Consider the following 18,264-nt stretch of genomic DNA (forward strand, 5'->3'; position numbering starts at 1 on the left):
AGGCCAAGCATGGTTTTTTTAATTGCCTTCTATGTGAAATTAATATGAAGCAAGGGTACCTTCCAAAAAATTCAATTCTACCAATTTATCACGATACAGATATAAGGGAAAAAATTAGTTTTTATTTTTTTGGTATGTAAAATTGCCAAAAGCCGAGACACTAAAAATTCAGTACTCTACCGACCAGTTGAAGATTTCTTTCATATCAAATATCAAATCCTCACTATTCATAAATCCCAATAAAAATAAAAGTGCTAATGGGCCTGAAATGGTTGATATTCCGAAATAACTATACTCTTCAAAAACCAGTCAACCTTGGAAAGGCCCAACCTTATTAAGCAAATTGGGTGAGCTAAACAAGCCTAAAACAAAAACTAACCCCATCTTCCACAGCTTCTAAAATGTACTCGCAGCCAAGACGACGGTTGATTATTTTCACGGCTTTCTTTGTAGTTTGTACAGTGAATAGTGAAGGTGTTTTTAACTCAAATCAAACTTCAATTAATAGGTTAGCGGCAAACCACAACGTTGTCTGGCAACTGGCAAAGCATAGAAACGTGTGAAGAACAACAAGAAATTGGCAAATAGCTATGGATTATTTAAATCAATGGGTTCTTTATGTTTGACAAGTTAAACCTTTGTTAAAACCACTACAAGTGTGATTTGTACATATACATATACATTAATTGATTGTAGCTTTGAATGACAGATAAAGAGTCAAATGAAAGAATAGCAGTTTACGTAATTAGAGACCGGTAGGTTTCTTGCTGTGCTGTGAGAGACCATTACGAAACACTTATCCTTACAAAACTTAAAGAGGAGGATCGGCCCTGATAATTCATTTTTCTAGATACCTGCATTTCGAGACCGAAACTATCTCCTGGCAACGTCTTGCTGGTGGTTGAAGTGGTGAAGACAGACTAGACCAGAAAGTTAGCAATGGGACCTGGTGGACCGGGAGGAGGGCCTGGAGGACCTGGCGGATGGGGGGGAGGTCCAGGAGGACCTGGTGGATGGGGAGGAGGTCCAGGAGGACCCGGTGGATGGGGAGGACCAGGTGGATGGGGCGGAGGTCCAGGAGGACCTGGGGGATGGGGAGGAGGTCCAGGGGGACCTGGCTGGGGTCCGGGGCCTGGAGGTCCCTGGGGCCCTGGATTTGGAGGTGGGTTCTTTGGTGGATTTGCTGATGGCTTGTGCAACATGATATCTTCTTTGTAAGCAATCATCTTTTCTCAATTCTCCTCCAATGTCTAGTTAACTACGCTTCGATTTTTATCTTACTCACTTCTTAACCTTAATTGTTTTCGATTGCAGCTTTTACTGTCTGTGCTGTTGTTGGCTACTACAGGAATGCTTCGGTGGACCTCGTGGCTATGGTCCTCCCGGCCCTGGCGGGCCTCCCCCATTCTGATCCTATTCTGTATGTTGCACAGAGATAGAGGTCATCTGCAGCATAGTTGTTCCTTACCATAATTTTTACAGTCTACTAGTGTTTACAATTTCATCACTGCTGTCCGCTTTGTTTTCTTGTTGTTTCCAACGCTATTGTCATCTATTATGAAAACTGGTTTGAGTATTAATAAATGTTATCAGCTGATTAATTGGGATGATTACTTCAACTGGGAAAGTTCATCTTTTTTTTTTTTTTTTTGGGGGGGGGGGGGGGGGGGGGGTGTTTCAAACTAGTATTGTTGATTGGAGTGTACCAAAGAAAAAACTTACCTCTTTATTTGTTTTCCCTGTTTTATCCATCTTGGTATGCAACATCAATGAGAATTCCCTTTGCTAACATGTAAAGGAATTTCACAAGCTGAATGTCTGAGGAGCCAAACCAAAGCTTAAAGACGCGTAGGATGGATGTCAAAGTAAAAATAATCAAATCCCATAATTCTTGTATATATAACGTGTTTGTATGTATAAATTACAAAAAATTATTGTATCAAATTCATTTGATACACGCAATAGGAAACATTTATTTTTTATTTTTATCAAATTCATATATAATTTTTATTAAAATTTTAAATTGCATCGATTTTTTTTTTTATATAATTTTTGTATTGTATCACCGTATTATATTTAAAATTAAAACATCTAAAAATAATCAAGAAAAAAAAAAAAGAATTTGTTTGCCTTCGATCAAGAAAAAAGTCCCGGGCTTCAGGAGGTTGAGTTAAAGCAACTATTTGGCTTGAGGACAGGCAAAGGATTCAACCAGAACTTGAAAAGTAAAAATATAAACAATTATGTCAACCTGTTAAAAGAATTTTTTTATTAACATTAGAGACACAATTCGAAAATTGAGGAAGTAGACATCTAAAATGGAAAAAAGTGTCCAACAGGGAATCCATAAACAAATTCAAGAAACCACTACAATCAATGATCAAAGAGACGAGCATGTTAGCAAAGCATGCAACCAACGTATAGCGGTCATGTCTCGCTCTTAACACAAACAATTACATGTACAGCAACGAACTAAAAAGTTAAATCCTAACTGCTCATATAGAAAACAGAAAGCACTGAAGTACCTAGAAACTTTGTCGCAGATCATTCCAAGTCCATAGCATGACTATTACCTTGCAAACCAACTATTTTGCATCAGGCAATACCTGCAGTTGAAAACCAGGAGCTTCAACTATTTCAAGATCCACAAGCAAATGCAGGATTACGAACTTACAATTACTATGCTAATTGAAAGTGCCTCGTGGCAGGATTGGCAAGATACTTCTACAGTAGACCAAGTCACAGGTCAGATTTTTTTTTGTATAATTACAGGATAGATTCTATAAATGGCATCACATCTAATATCTGGATGTTTAAATCACAATCTAGAATTCCAGCACAGAAGGAAACCCCAGAACATGGATTAAACCAACAAACTACAAAACAAAATTAAAGCAAAGTTGGAATTTGGTATACCAACAAATAGGAAAACAGGTTTCACTATTTGTCCCAATCAGGAAAAAAAATTACGCTTATATTCAGATTCAATTGTCAAAAGTCCAAGAGTTATGTTAGACTCATACCTGTTTGAAATCACTCACAAGCAATCTTAGTGTCAAAGCTACTAAGGCATATGGCAAATGCTTGAAAAGCTGAGATTGGATACTGATAATCCATAGTGAATACATCCTTCCCCACTTTTCCGAACTGGAGAATGACATTCTCATGTTCCTGCCCAGCAACACCATTCTCTGGAGATGCAACCAGCTGAAAATTTTTGACTGAAGCAACTGTCACTCGTCCGTAGAAGTTCAGACACCAGCACTGGAGTTGTTCATGCCACCTGGGTGCCTTATTCCTCAACACCAGCATTCCATCTTTCTGGCCAGACAAAGATCTGGATTGGAAATTCTCTGCACAGGTTGATTTTGATCTAAAGAACGGCAGTGATGGAAAGGCATCCAGATTACCGTGTAGGAATTCAGTCTGTGTGGGAGCAACACCTCCAGGCTCAATAGAAGAAGCAGGAATGGCATCCATGATGCACTGCATTCTCCTTGGACCTCTGTTTTCCAGAAAATGTTAATTCCAAACAAGTGAGTTGCTGAATAATGACCACCCCCAGATACAAAGAGATACATAAAAGGGCAGCTTTCACCATACACCTTACCTGGTACCCAGGGCATTCAACTCATATGAGATGTGGCCTACAGGATAGTTGCCAGCTGGGACACGAGGAGAAACTTTTTTCACATTTATTAGCCTGGTTGAGCAACTTTTAGTAACTTTGGCTCCAGCATTTGGAAGCTGTACGTCATAGATTGTGAATTTGGTCCCCAAAAAGTTTGATCTGTTAAAGCATATCAAGGTAAGGTTAGATTTCCAAAATGAGTAATGTATCGGTCAAATCATAATCCAGCTGACAATACCTCAATTTTCCGATGTAGGTACTGCTTCCTTTTGACACATCATTGACATTTAATGAGATGATATAATCAGTGCAGGTAGTGCGGCGGCACTTACTTGCAGCAAGAAGGAACTTTCCATCATCATTAGAAGCTGCCAAGAAAATACACAAAGGAAAACAGTTTCACATTTACAGCTAAGAAAGGATACCCAAAGAGAAACAGGTACCCACCACAATTATCAAATAGTTAAGGCACTAACTTTCGATGAACCTAATTACATGATATATCCATCAATATTTTTCATTCAATCAACAAATACAAGCAAAATCCAGACAACAGCACAGAGAAACACAAGTAAAGCTCACAGCACCGACCCCAGCCCTTCCCCAAGGCCACAAAAAAAAACATAAATAAATAAAAGCAGCAAACCTTGATTCAAGCCAAGGTATAGATAATATGTTTGGTTGCTACGATTCCGTTTTATGTAACACTGAAGGAGGGAGTCCCTTGGACCAGGCTGCAAAAACAAAAAACCAAAGACTGTGGAAATGTGCCCTAACTTTTCAGTTACTTATTCACAGATAATTGATGAATACAAAAACTGTTCTGAACACAAGCAGAGAGCTTATAGTCTATTCTATATTAATTTAGACAGATACCTTTCAAGCAATTCTACTGCCAAAGAACTCTCAAGTTCTCAATTCATCTCAGGAGAAAAATAGTTATGAAGGAGAATTTCATGTTTTCAGTCCATTGTTAGAATTCAAAATCTATGATGCGATAAGTTAAGAAGAAAACTTTATGTGATGCAGCAGGATACTGATACAGTACCCTACCTATTTCTAACTTCAGACTCCTAACCTTCCAAAAGAGTATCACAAGCAGTCCTAAAATGCAATAAAGATCTTAGCTCCAACAAACCAGCAGAAGGGATGATACTGCCATCATTTTTCTCATTTATCAGCACCATTCAACCATTACTTACGAAAGGACTGGTGCACCGCACTTATCAAGAGAGTACAACAAGAACAAGGGATTGCTACTATTTTTTAAAATGTTACTAAAATATTCTTACTTCAATGAAACTTGAAGAAAGAAGAAGAAAAGAACAAGAACTAAAGATTCAAAGCCATGCATAACCAAATGAAAGCAATCGTAAATTACATGTCCTTAAAAGGAACATGCTAACATCTATTACCTGCTTCAATGAGATTGGGAATGTCAACTTGCCAGAAATATCTGGGGTTTTCACAATTTCCTTCATAATCTCTCTCCAATTCCTACATACACCAGCACAGGCAACCACATTCTTTCGTGGAGGCCAAGCACTCTCTGATGCCTCTATTCTCATCAATATATCCCTCAAAAGCTCAGGCGGCGTGTTTGCCCAACAACTCTGCTTGAATGTATCAACTGGAACCGAGCTATCCTGAACTACCCTGTTTGACCTCGATTTCATTCCAAATCCAAACTTCACATCAAACCCTCTTCTGGATATACTCCCCAGCTCCCCCTTCATGTCCTGGAAAATGGTCTTAAACGACATTGATGCCTCCTTACACGTAATCCTCTAAAATCCAATGACAGCTTAATAATGCACTTCACCTATAAAGCTTCAAATAACTCAACAATGTACCTAAAAAGCATCCAATTTTCCTATAATTCTCAACACCAAACACCATAAAATCCCCAAAATCGCAGCTCTCATACACAAAAGTATAACCTAAAAAGCACTAATGTTTTGCATTGTACAGTTAAATCCTCCAAGAGTCTAATCAACCCACATTCCAAAAACTCTCAAACTTCATACACAAATTAGTTAATAAGCACTAAAGAACATGATCCAGAACCAGAAAGTATAATAAGTCGAAAAAAATTTCAAAAATTGAAGTGAGTCAGCACCACATCATCAGTTCATCACCAATTCCCCTCCAAAACAATGTAGATTACCGCCATCACTAACACCTACAAATAGCATATAGGCAAAACACTAATTATCAAAATCTTAGAATTTAATCTATACTACAAAAATTTACTCTTCACCCAATAAATCTAGTAACTGAACAAAAGGCAGCCGTAAAAAAGATCAAAATATATTCAAACAAACTCCCGCAGATTCCTCCCCTTATCCTAACTAACCAGGACCCATAAAACTACCAAATAATATAAATTGAGACAATTTATCAAACCTTAAAAAGATCAAAGCACAAGCAAGAAATTCCTAGTCAACATGGATCGCCTTTTCGGATCGTGGGGTCAACCCGGATTTTGGTTCCGATGAAATCCAAGCTCCTTGGACAGAGAGACAGAGGCGGTTGCAGCCTGCAGGTGCAGGAGGGGAGAAAGTTAGGACCTTTCCTTTTTTTTGTGTGTGTGTTGTTTGGGTTTGGTGCGGTTTCTTGTGCGGTGATGTGTGAAGCTGGGGGCAAGAGACTCAGAGTCTTAGACCAGAATTTCAGTGGGAGAAATGGGTCCCATCTGCACCTTATCCAACATTGCCCCGTTGTCTAATCCTAATCCTAAGGCTGCCCTGAACCGGCTTTGGTTTGAACTTTGGCTTCCCTTCTCACCTTTCCAGTAAAAAACAGAAGTTTTACAATTTCATACTATCTGTACTCTGTATTCTTTGGTTTTTCCATTGGTACGTTGCATGTTTTCAAGAATTTTCTTTATGTTTATATTTTGAATAAATAATAGTTAATTAATTTTTCATCTTTATTTTGAAAAAAAAATTGTATAAATTAGCATGAAAAAATAAAATAAACAATTTCCATCTTACATCATAAATTTTCAAACTGTAAGTTATGTTAACCTAAATTTTAGTATCATTAACCATAATATCATTAATTATATTAGCTTATATATATATATATATGACATTTAAAAATATTATTAAATTATATATTCACCACACATATTATCAACATATTTTTTCAATATAAATTTAAAAAATATGTTTTTTACTAGAATAATAAAAAAATTGTCTAGAATGAGATCATCTAATTTAATACTATTTATAAGTTTATATGATTCTATCCTATCATAATTTTGTACACATCCAAAAATGTGTTTAGTGTGTAAGATTATGATAAGATATGATAAAACGATATTATAAATAAAATTAAATTAAATAATATTATCATATCTTATAATTGATATATGTAAAAATTGGGACAGTATAATTTTATTTATTGATCAAAATTATTTTTTTTAAAGTTTATATAATTTAAATTGTTGATATGATTTTTAAAAATATAATAAAATATATAAATTTAATTTCATAAATTAAAAATATTTTTCTTCACTTTAAAATGATTAAATCATATTATGTCAAGAAAATGATAATCATCATTGCAATTATATCCATTTCTTTAGATATAAATCAAATATTATATAAAATAATTATCATCTTATTCTATTTATCATCTTAAATATTAAAAATGACCTATTATATTATATTATTTGTCATTTTAGCATAAGCATAAGCTTGAATTTCATGTCAACCAATGTTAGCTTTGTCTTTGTAATTTGAAAAACATCATTTTTCTTTGCCTTAATTCTTTCCTTTTTCTTTTTAACTTTGTATATATGAAATTGTCATGAATTTTGAAATTCGTTTAGATATATTGACAATAAACTACTTTCAATTTCATTAATTACCAACAAATCTAATCTATGTACAACATATAAAAAGAATCCCAAAGGATTTTGAAGCTGCCACGTATGTCAGTTTTTGTGTTGGTTTTTCATGACTTTTCCCTTCTCTGGTTTCAATGAGAAAATTAGCACAAAAAGAAAATCAGAGAGTTATGGTTTCAACAAGACGAAGTGGATCTTTTCTTGATAATAAGAGATCGTTTTCTTCTAAGGGTAAGCCTCCGTCTCCAAAATGACAAAGTATCAGTATAAAACGCATCTGAAGCTGATTTTTTTAAAAACTTTTTAGTTTTGAGAATTAACTTTTTAGTAAGTTTTATTTCAGGTGAAAAATACAGAGAAACTAGTGTTAACGACAAAGAGTTCGAAAAAAATGTGCATGTCACCTATTGTGGATCTCAGAGATTATGGGAACGACGAAGCTCTGATCATCAAAGAAAACGTGAACATCGAGAAAAGCGAATATTCATCGGCTACTATCACGATGGTAGTACCAACGTTGATGGTTAGTTGTTAGTTTTGAGCTCTCCATGATTGTCAAATTTCTTTGCAATTTGAGTTTCATTTTAGTCAATTTGGATTTGCATTTGAGTTATGAGATGTATCATATCTTAAAATTTCTTACTATCACTTTCAGTGAGGTTTTGGATTTGCTTTTTAGTTATTGTCTTTCAAACCATACTTCGATTTAGCTATTTTCACTGTCAAAATTACATTAAAATTTTTAATTTGTGACATTTGATTTGGTGCTATTGTTTCAAGTAAAAATTTTTTTATTTTTAATTTTTTATAATCTTTCTCATATAGAGATTTGCTATATTTATTATTTTTTGTTGTGTTTTTAGAAACTTTTTCGAGTGAAATTTTTTACTCGAACAACTAAAAGTTACTTTTTTATATTTCTTTAGGATAAACAAAAACAACAATCTATTCTGAAAGAAAAAAAAAAAAAAAAGAACTCCAAGTCTATAAAAATTACAACATTATAACATCACCTCTATTTACCATCCCTTAATTTTTTTCAAGTTTGGATTTTATTGAAAAATCAATACGCACACACGTAGCACCTACACACAAAATAGCAAGCTTAAATAAGGAATAAGAACACACAAATATATTTGTTTTGATCCAACTCAAAATATTCTACTTCAAACCTAATCTACTATCAAATAAATCTTTATAACTTAGAGACTTTTAGAATAAGAAAAGTTACCAAAAATTCATTACTCAAAACTTAACCCAAAATCTAATTACACCATTTTAATAGCCTACTCACCTAGCTATTCTCTTAGTATCTAACTATCTAGATTACTAAACCAAAACCAAAACCAAAAACAAAACATCTTATTTATAAGGGTGAAACCCCTTATACCTTTGCTAAACTCTCGATATGAGATACAAGATAAACTCAAAACTCTTATAACTTTCGATGTAAGATTCTAAGATTTAAGGTAAATCTCAACAAATCCTCCATTGACTTGAATCTCCAAACACTTCTATAATATATGCAAAGCTGACACGCTTACTTTTCTTCTTTTCTTTCATCATAGGAATCATAGCAACTGAGGCTCCATCAAGCATATACAAGTGATTTTTGACCTTATTCCTTTGTATAATCACACTACCACTCTTGTACACTTTCAACCAATCATTACTACCATAATATGTGTATCCCTAAGAAACTAACTCACCCAAAGCAATCAAATTGTAGCTACAACTTGGTATATACCTTACATGATGAAGTGTCCCAATAACACCATTGTGAAATCTAAGGTGAACACTCTTAATGCCTTGAATCTGTACCTTTTCGATGTTGGTAACCACAATATCCTCATACTTCACATTCTCATCCAATTCTACAAAGCAACTCCTATCATTGTAGACATTAACTATAGCAGTTGAATCTAAAACTTAACTTTTATCACTTTTCAAAGTCTGAGTCTCATCTACACAAGTCATCAAAATGACATCATCATCATCAAACACAACAGTAGCAATATTACTCTTTTTCTCATCTGATTTTTTTTCATCATTTACCCTTTTGAAAGTAGCCATATCCTTTTTCAACTTATTGCAATACACTTGGATATATCTTTTTTCACCACAATAATAACATTCTATGTCACTGTAATCTCTGTCTTTTGACTTGGATTTTTATCTTGATCCATCAATCCTCTTTTAAGTCCTCTCTTGATCAAAACCCTCTACAGCTAGTGTATTCCCCTTAGGTGATAAGTTTCGTGCTCCCATAAATCTTTCATTCTCACGCAACAAGGCAGTCACATCATCTAACTTTAAAGTAGACCTACCATTAATAAAGTCTGAACTAAAAGCCTATAAGACTTGAACAAAGATGATAACAAAATTAGAGCATTCTCTTCGTCTTTTAACTCATCAATAAAAATCGCTAGCAATTGACAAATTAATCTATTAAACACATTCAGGTGATTATAAAGACTCGTACCTTCTTTCATCTTCAAAAAATACAAATTCATATTTAAACATAATCTGTTAGTTAACGACTTCGACGCATAAATATCTTCAAACTTATCTCACAAACTCTTCGAAATACTCTCAGTCAATACACTATACTTTACCTCTGGGCCTAACGCCAATCTAATAGTATTAATAGCCTTTTTTTGAATTCTATTCCAATTACCGTCAAACATTCCCTCAGGGCTACTACTCTCTAATGCCTAATCCAACTCTTGTTGTACTGACAGATCTTGAATCGTACTTTGTCATAACATAAAATTACTCTTTCCATCAAATAACAAAATCTTAAACTTAAGCATAGGCATACTAAACATACCTTTCTTCAGACATCTTGAAACACTGCTTCACGATCTCTTGATCCCACGAACCTTAAACTTTGAACCTCGCTCTGATATCACTTGTTGAAAAATCATCATGTACACACGTAGCACCCACACACAAAATAGCAAGCTTAAATAAAAAATAAGAATGCACAAATATATTTGTTTTAGCCCAACTCAAAATGGCCTACTCCAAACTTAATCCACTATCAAATAAATCTTTACAACTTAGAGACTTTTGGAATAAGAAAAGTCACTAAAAACTCCTTACTTAAAACTTAACCCAAAATTCAATTACACCATTTTAATAGCCTACTCACCAAGCTATTCTCTTGATGTCTAACTATCTGAGATTACCAAACGAAAACCAAAACATCTTATTTATAAAGGTGAAACCCCATATACCTTTACTAAACTTTTGATATAGGATACAAGATAAACATAAAACTCTTATAACTTTTGATCTGAGATTCTGAGATTTAAAGTAAATCCCAACATATTTAAATTTGGGCATAAATTAGGACAGAAGCTCTTTTGATTACTAGCTCATTAACTTTTTATCTTCCACCTAATAAAGTTTCAATGTTTTGTCCAAGAAACGATTATTTCAATCTTAAGGTTTCAAGAGAAAAAGAGTATGTACTTTCCATTTCCATTGATAATAGGAAGTAGTACTTTCAGCATCCAAGAGCTTTTATTATTATGAATTTCTAAGGATATAGGAGGTCAAAAATTATATTGTTGCTTTCTTGCACTAGTGAAGTCAAGCTTGTGAAATATATTTGAGGAAATGTTCACATGCCCAAGGCAAGGAATAGGATGTATTTCATAGAAGACAGTTTGAAGGAATCCATACTTGAGCAGATCAAAACAACCTATGATTGGGCAATAGAATATAGTAAAGCAAGTAAGAGATGTGAAGTAGCACTGAGAATCAAACTAGATTTCTATGAAATTCTTCTAGCTCTTGGATAGTAACAGCTTGAACAGGTAAACTTGTATTGGTATTATGCAATTGGTAACAATGTTGATTGGGAAACATGGCCTTGTGATGAAGTCTTGAACCTTTATAACAATGCTGTGGAAAATATGGACAAGGGCATGCAAATGTGGAAGGAGTTAAAAGGGCAACGCTTGCATGAGCTTTCCAAATCAAAGCAAGAACAAAAACGTTGGAAAAATGGGATCGAATGGTTTATTCAAAGATATATCAATAGATAAAGCTGCAAAGCAGCCTGTCAGAAAGAGTGTTCAAATAAACCTTTTATGGGGTACCGTACTTTATGAAAATTCAATCATGGAATTTAAACTAGGAGTACCTATCTGGCATGAATGTTTGGAGGTGGTTATTGAGAAGTTTGAGCATTATGGAGCTTCTCTAATCGATATAGCTGTTCTGATAAAGAACCATTGCTTAAATAACAACGCACTAAAAGGTAACATATAGTTGAAAATCATAACTTTGTATCAGCAACTAACATCTACATAAACCTTAGAAGCATAACTTATATTTTGTCATTGCAGGTTTAGAGTTTAAGATTGATGAAATACTATAGGCATGGAATGAGATGTATTAAGCTAAAATGTGGTAAAGCAAGATTCCATCATTCCAACTATGACCATTACTTCATGGACAAGCTTCAAAAATTTATCATGCATTTGAACATGCATGAGTTGCATGTTTTGAGTGGGATTTCTAGGAAAACTAGTTGTTGAAAGGCATGCCTAAGTGCTTAATATTATTTGAAGTTGTATAAGTAGTCTTGTATTTTAATTCAATAAGCTTATTCTTTCTTAAGTATAATAGCAATTGACTATATGATAAAATCTGTTAGGGCCCATTTTTTTTACTGCTATAAGAGATTCATTTTCTTTCTTAAGTTTCAATTTTTTAATGTTTCTGTCAAATCTTCCCTAAATATGAATTAGCAGATATCATATTTCATTTTTTTACTACTGCAGGAGATCAGATTTCTTTCTTAAGTTTTAATTTTTGAATGATTGATCATTTTTTTTAGTTTTTATTTTTTGAAATTGCTGAAAATATTTGAATAATCATGTTTAAGATGAGCATATTTTTTTATTTAAACATTATGTACTCAGTTTTTTTCACCTGCAACGAAAGTGCAAGCCACCTACTGGTTCACATATAAGTTTGTCTCCAACCCACCCTTTCAGTGTGCCACGTTGCTGCCTAAAAGATAAATGAAATGATGTGTTTTATCTATCTATCTATACAATTTATAAATAAAAAAAAAAAATTATTTACACCCTAACTTTTTTTAATATATCACAAAAATTTTATTATAAATTTAACTTTTAATAAAATTATTTAAATATCCATTAGTCATTAACCTTCTTGTCTTTTTCCCAAAAACGTGTCTTCTTCTTTGTTCCTTTTCAGCTTCTTCCTTCTTTTTTTTTCTTGTTTCTTGCTTCTTGTTTCTTTTTCTTTTTTCTATTCTCTTTTTTTCTTCTCAGAAACGTGTTCAGTGCTTTTTTCTATTCTTCTTCCTACTAAAAAATTAATTTATTATCAAAATTCACAATCAAAATTTTTTAAAATCTATTTTCAAAACCTTTTAAATGTTTGAATGTGATTTTTTTTAAATTTTTTTAGACAAATAAAAGAGAGAGAAATCATAGAGAAAAGATTAAAAAAAAAGTTATTATTTTATAATTATTTATTAGTTTTTTTATAATAATGATTGATTGGACATGTAAAAGATAAGTCATAGAGAAGAGAAAGGGGTCTAGGAAGAAAGTTGGTGAAAATCGTATTGTTTTAAGAGAGGAAAATTTGGAAAAGAATAATTTTTGTTTTTATGATTTTTTTAATTATTTTATTTTTTGTTTTTGTTTTTGTTTTTTTTTTTTACTTTCAAAGTTTAGATTTTTGAGAAAAAAAATCCTATTTGAAAAGAATTGACATATTCCACAATTATATTATTAAATATTAATTGTTATACTTTATTAATAATATCTTTTTATTATTTTTAATTTTTAAAAAATCTACTATATCAGGATTTAACATTAAATAAACTTCAGTCTACAAACTTTGTTTTGCTTTTGCTGTTTTCGTCTGATTCCAAATCGTGGCATAATATAAAGGTTTAATTAGTAAATTGCATTTAATATCAAAACAATGTCGTAAAAGTAGAAGTAAAAATTGAAATTATTAGAGTGAAGTTTGCATATAAAAGTAATTATTGTAAGAGGTAGTTACATAGATACAGCCAACTTATTAGAGAAAAAGGACATCCAAATTGTCAAATAATTAATGAAAATAATAATAATAATAATAATAGAAGGCATCCACTGGTAATACTAGGTGGTAAAGTGCACACATGTTGACATGAACATGTGATGAGCATGTCTTATCGATCATTATTATTTTTTAGTTTCATTCTCAAATTTTTTTAATAATATTTTTAAGTTTTCACGGATAAATAATAAAATCAAAACATCAGTAATGATTGACATGTTTGCTTCATAGGATAAGAACGAAATTACATTCATTTATCTTTTCAAAGCATAAACCAATCATTCATAGCTTTTCATCTCCCTATTTCATTACTCCTTGAGTTATTGTTTGTGAGAGCTTTTTTTTTTTTCTTATAAAAAGTTTGAGCTATCTTAACAGCATCAATGGAAAGAAACGTTTTTCATTCATCCAAAAAAATCGATGCCAATTCGTTAATTTTCTTATATAACAACGATGTTTTATTTTCTATGGTTAAATTATCCCAAAAATCAAAGGATTTACAATCACCTTTTTGATTCTGCTTCATTTCGCTAACAGTCCTTGTGTATCCAACTCAATTTTTGAAAAGGTTAAACCTTTCAAAATGCTTTTTGACAATGATTTTTACATTTGCTTTGCGGGAAATACTGACCTAGCCGCACCCAAATCCTGGCATGTACCCAACTTCTATTTCTATTTATTTGATGGTCAATGGCTTTTTTAATATGTAATGAGTTTGTGTGTAGTATCAAAATGAAAGGCTTGTTCTGTTTGCCATAGCATTTTCTTTCATTTTAACGTGCAACAACAATGGATACTTAATGATTTGTATGTTTGCAAGTAGTTGCTATTGTCAATAATAAAGTAAAAAAAAAAAAAAAAAGCTCTGACTTAGGGTGAACTTCCTTATCAATTATCTTTGCTTGAGGACCTTCATTATAGATTTTTTTTTCTTTCATTTTTGTGTTAATATTTAGTTTTAACTATTCCAATTTTTGAATTTATCTTAAAATTTATAGTAAAATTGGTAGCAACTCAAATTTCTACTAGACATTATTTTTTTTTTCATACCGCCTTAATAAAATGCCAGAGAGAGCTAGTTTCGACATTGCAAATTTTTTTCTATTGAACAGCTTGACAATGAATTCTCAACAAGGTTTGGTAGTGGCCAAAGTATATAGTAATCTTCTCAAAACAGTAAAAAAAACAGATTGGAAAATAAGAGTATGAGAAGCATTTTAATGAGTATATAACACAATAGTTTAGGAAGAATAGTCAGTTTTTCAGACCCAACTTCGGTTGCCCGAAGGATTAAGCTAGTCAATGATTATACTTTTTTACTTAACAGTGTGCATCATCACAAGGTATTGTAGTCTTTTACTGCTTTGGCTTTAGCATCACATATCTTATTTTGTTTGCTATGCTTAGACTCCTTCTATTGCATTTGCTAATTGCTTTTTAATTTTAACTGTTTGTTTCACGTTTCTTTAGAATTTGTTATTAAATGTATAAGTAAAATTAAGCATTTGTTAGTAACAATAGTAGAATTTATTAATCCTTTATCGTTTATTGTTCACGAGTCATGATTAATGAAGCTCCATGGGAGAGGCAGTGGGTCAAGATTCACTCACTAAGGGCATCATTAAATTGTATTATAACCTAATTAGTTCCTGACTTGTGATGCATATATTTTTTTACTTATTTAAATATGTGTTTTTATTGCAAAATTTATATTTTTCTTATAATTATATGTAAGTCTTTAAAATTTTATAACATATATAAACATAAATATATATTTAATTAAAATTTACTATTATTATCTTGATCAAAATGCTAAAAAATGTGAAAAATGAAAAGAGATATTAGATATGGATGAAAAGTGAAAAAGAATTTAATATAAATATAATATTGAATTTTTAGAAGAACATAAAATATAATATTAAATGATCAATTAAATAATAAAAGAAGTATTGACATGTTATCATTAAATTATGATTTTGATCAAAATACTAAAAAAAATATTAATTAAGAAATGTGTGACAAACAAAAAGGAATTGAATACTAATAATATCAAAAGAAGAAATTATCTAAGTAAAACAAACAATAATATCACAAAAGGAATATAAATCTTAAAGAAAAATTGAATACTGACAAAAAATGACTTAGAGTTAAACTAATATGTGTTTTTTTTAATTTAAAAAGAAATTAATAATATGGTATTGGAAAATTGAAAAAAATAAAAGAGATATGTGTGGTTTTAAATTTAAAGAGATTTTTTTTTTGTTTTTAATATTTTTGTGCATATTTTATAGTAAAAAAATCAATAATTTAATTTTTTTTAATTTAGCTTTATTTTAATTAAAAATTAATTTTTTGGTTAATGAATTTTTTGTTATATATTATCTTCTTATGTAGGTGATGTCGATCTAACCTTACACCAAAGTTTCAATTTATTTTCTATATAAAAAACATTTTTTACCTATTTTATTCTTAATTATTTTCTTAAAGAATTTTATAAATAATTACCATTGTTCTACATGTATCATATAATATATAAAATATTAAAAAAATTATTGTAATGCAAATAAAATACAACTATAAGTATTATATATTACAAATTTAATTTAATAATAAAAACACAATATCTAAATATATCCATGCTTTAGATAATAATAATAATAATAATAATAATAATAATAATAATAATAAATAAATAAATAAATAAAGTCTAAAACTTCAAAATTATTTTACAGTGCATTTACATAGTTTAAATGTAAGATAAAGAATATATACATGTTCTATATAATAAATATTCAAGTTAATTTTAAATGAGATATTAATTTTGTTATTGAAACGGTCTTAATAACTTTATCTCATTTAAATGAGGATAAATATTATAAATTATTTAACATAAAAAAAATTTAGATAATACTAGTTTTTTAAATTTTAAAATATTTTTAAGTTTTACAAAATAAAATTATTTGATAAATAACTATAATTAAAGAAATACCTTACGTGTCAATAATAAATATTTTTATCCAAACATTTACAATCACACCTTCATTAAGAGTGGTCAAATTCTTTATTGTTGAATTTTTTTACAAATTAAAGTCTTCACAATAAGGAAAAAGGAATGAAAATTCTCTATTGTAATTTGTAAATTTCATAAAAGTTTGGTTGCCTGTTTATAACGGAATATTTTTTTTATATTTTTTGGGTTTTGAATTAATTTATTGTGTTAGTGTTTTGTGTATGTTTGAAAGACTGAAATTGTCAGCTAAATTTTTAGAGAGTTAATAAAGTAGTACATATTCGGATATACTAAAATATATATTTTATTTGTTGTTAGTGAAATTTTTAAATTTTAAAAGTTAGATTAGTAATATGATATATATATTTAAAAAATAAAAAATTAATTAAAAAATAAAATAAAATATGTGATAATCTTTTCTTGTAAAATTAAAAAAATAGCGTATCAAAAAATAATTTAACATTTAATAATTATTTTTGTAAATTTAAACATTTAAAATTTATATAAAATTATTGTCTAAAACCAAAATTTTTTAATTTATTCATCAATAAAGCGCACGTGGTTAGGATCAAATATACAAAAACAATTAAATATTATAGATTTCATGACCGAGGAGACATGCTGCATATATTTTCGCACTGGCAAAAGAGAAATCAAATTGATGAGGAACAGTGAGTCCAATGATGCAAGAACAATCGGTCATTATCCTTTTTCTTTTAAAATTTTTTTTCTGTAAATTTTTTTGTTGATCAAGAGATATTTAATAAATTTCAAACAAATCTATTCCGAGATTTGAGTCATTATTCTGTCATTTTTCGACTTTTATTCGAGATTTATCTCAAAAAAACAATCCGTAAACTACCTGGATGATTACGTTTCTCATTTTAAGATCAGTCCTTTGTACCGGAGATGCGTTGAGTCGGCCAAGTTCGATGAAACAAGCAAGAAATGGACTGGCGGTGGCTAGTGGAGAAGCAAGCAACCCTTAATTATACACCAGAGATTGAAGGAATGAATACCTTCCCTGGAGATGTTCTCCATTCAACCTTGTTCAGAAATGACAATGCTTTTAGAGACCAGAACGTTTTGGTTGTTGGGTCTGGTAATTCTGGCACGGAGATCGCACTGAAACCAGGCAACTTGCGGTGCAAATACATCCATAGTTTTATCTCATTTACCTTTGATATGATAATTTCCCTTCTTCAATTTGGTTAAATTTCGAATAAACTTAACTCCAAGGTCTGCATATGTTTATTATCAATAATCCATATATGAACAACAGTGTCTGTTGGTATTGATAGAGTATTAAAATTTTAATTTAATAATTAGAGTTCAAACTCTGACTTCAAATACCCAAAAAGAAAATTAATAATTGATCTATGTTTCGTATGTGCAGGTTCACATTCTTTCAATGAAGATGGCGTAATTGGGGTTAATTATGTTGAAGTACATTCCGGTTAACATGGTGAAGTCGTTGATGGTCATGCCTAGCAAGCTTGTTAATGGGGAATTGACCAGGCCGAAGGAAGGAGGGTCCATTTTTCATGAAAGTTGCCTATGGAAAGTACCCTGTTTTTGATGTAGGAACCTATAACAAGATCAAGTCCCCAGGGATTTAGGTAAATATTAGATTGTTTCATGGAATATAATACTTGATAATTTTCCTTT

General features: G+C 31.0%; 3 protein-coding genes across 5 annotated transcripts; 2 read left to right on the forward strand and 1 right to left on the reverse strand.

The window, feature by feature from the left end:
* Positions 1-807: 807 nt before the first annotated feature.
* LOC149519766 (uncharacterized) lies at positions 808-1,619 on the forward strand. The gene is made up of 2 exons (XM_089758532.1): positions 808-1,214; positions 1,315-1,619. The coding sequence occupies exons 1-2, from the start codon at positions 940-942 to the stop codon at positions 1,409-1,411; spliced, it is 372 nt and encodes a 123-aa protein (XP_089614658.1). The 5' UTR covers positions 808-939; the 3' UTR covers positions 1,412-1,619.
* Positions 1,620-2,297: 678 nt separating this feature from the next.
* Positions 2,298-6,275, reverse strand: LOC111283752 (tubby-like F-box protein 3). Of its 2 annotated transcripts, none has more exons than XM_022872360.2 (7): positions 6,038-6,275; positions 5,047-5,813; positions 4,278-4,365; positions 3,870-3,999; positions 3,611-3,790; positions 3,024-3,505; positions 2,298-2,606 (listed from the first exon to the last, which is right to left on the reverse strand). In XM_022872360.2, exons 2-6 carry the CDS (start codon positions 5,392-5,394, stop codon positions 3,034-3,036), a joined length of 1,218 nt encoding a protein of 405 aa, XP_022728095.2. In that variant the 5' UTR covers positions 5,395-5,813; positions 6,038-6,275; the 3' UTR covers positions 2,298-2,606; positions 3,024-3,033. The 2 variants fall into 2 exon arrangements, with proteins under 2 accessions (XP_022728095.2, XP_022728096.2); XM_022872361.2 differs by having other exon boundaries at positions 2,603-2,724.
* Positions 6,276-7,548: 1,273 nt separating this feature from the next.
* LOC111283271 (uncharacterized) lies at positions 7,549-18,188 on the forward strand. 2 transcript variants are annotated; one of them, XM_089758533.1, is made up of 3 exons: positions 7,549-7,718; positions 7,831-8,010; positions 17,993-18,188. In XM_089758533.1, the coding sequence occupies exons 1-3, from the start codon at positions 7,622-7,624 to the stop codon at positions 18,055-18,057; spliced, it is 342 nt and encodes a 113-aa protein (XP_089614659.1). In that variant the 5' UTR covers positions 7,549-7,621; the 3' UTR covers positions 18,058-18,188. The 2 variants fall into 2 exon arrangements, 1 of the variants encoding a protein (XP_089614659.1); XR_002689349.2 differs by lacking the exons at positions 7,549-7,718; positions 7,831-8,010 and adding an exon at positions 17,605-17,741 and having other exon boundaries at positions 17,993-18,129.
* The last annotated feature ends 76 nt before the right edge of the window (positions 18,189-18,264 follow it).

This window comes from Durio zibethinus, chromosome 3 (assembly GCF_047325235.1).
Source record: "Durio zibethinus cultivar Kanyao isolate XHJ-2024 chromosome 3, ASM4732523v1, whole genome shotgun sequence".
Classification (NCBI taxonomy): Eukaryota; Viridiplantae; Streptophyta; class Magnoliopsida; order Malvales; family Malvaceae; genus Durio; species Durio zibethinus.

Coding starts and splice junctions, on each gene's coding strand:
- LOC111283271 (XM_089758533.1), top strand. CDS start 7,622: ATGAGAAAATTAGCACAAAAAGAAAATCAGAGAGTTATGGTTTCAACA. Junction 7,719..7,830: donor GAGATCGTTTTCTTCTAAGG/GTAAGCCTCCGT, acceptor GTTTTATTTCAG/GTGAAAAATACAGAGAAACT. Junction 8,011..17,992: donor TGGTAGTACCAACGTTGATG/GTTAGTTGTTAG, acceptor TCGTATGTGCAG/GTTCACATTCTTTCAATGAA.
- LOC111283752 (XM_022872360.2), bottom strand. CDS start 5,394: ATGTCGTTTAAGACCATTTTCCAGGACATGAAGGGGGAGCTGGGGAGT. Junction 4,000..4,277: donor ATACCTTGGCTTGAATCAAG/GTTTGCTGCTTT, acceptor TTTTCTTGGCAG/CTTCTAATGATGATGGAAAG. Junction 3,791..3,869: donor ACCTACATCGGAAAATTGAG/GTATTGTCAGCT, acceptor ATGCTTTAACAG/ATCAAACTTTTTGGGGACCA.
- LOC149519766 (XM_089758532.1), top strand. CDS start 940: ATGGGACCTGGTGGACCGGGAGGAGGGCCTGGAGGACCTGGCGGATGG. Junction 1,215..1,314: donor TGCAACATGATATCTTCTTT/GTAAGCAATCAT, acceptor TTTCGATTGCAG/CTTTTACTGTCTGTGCTGTT.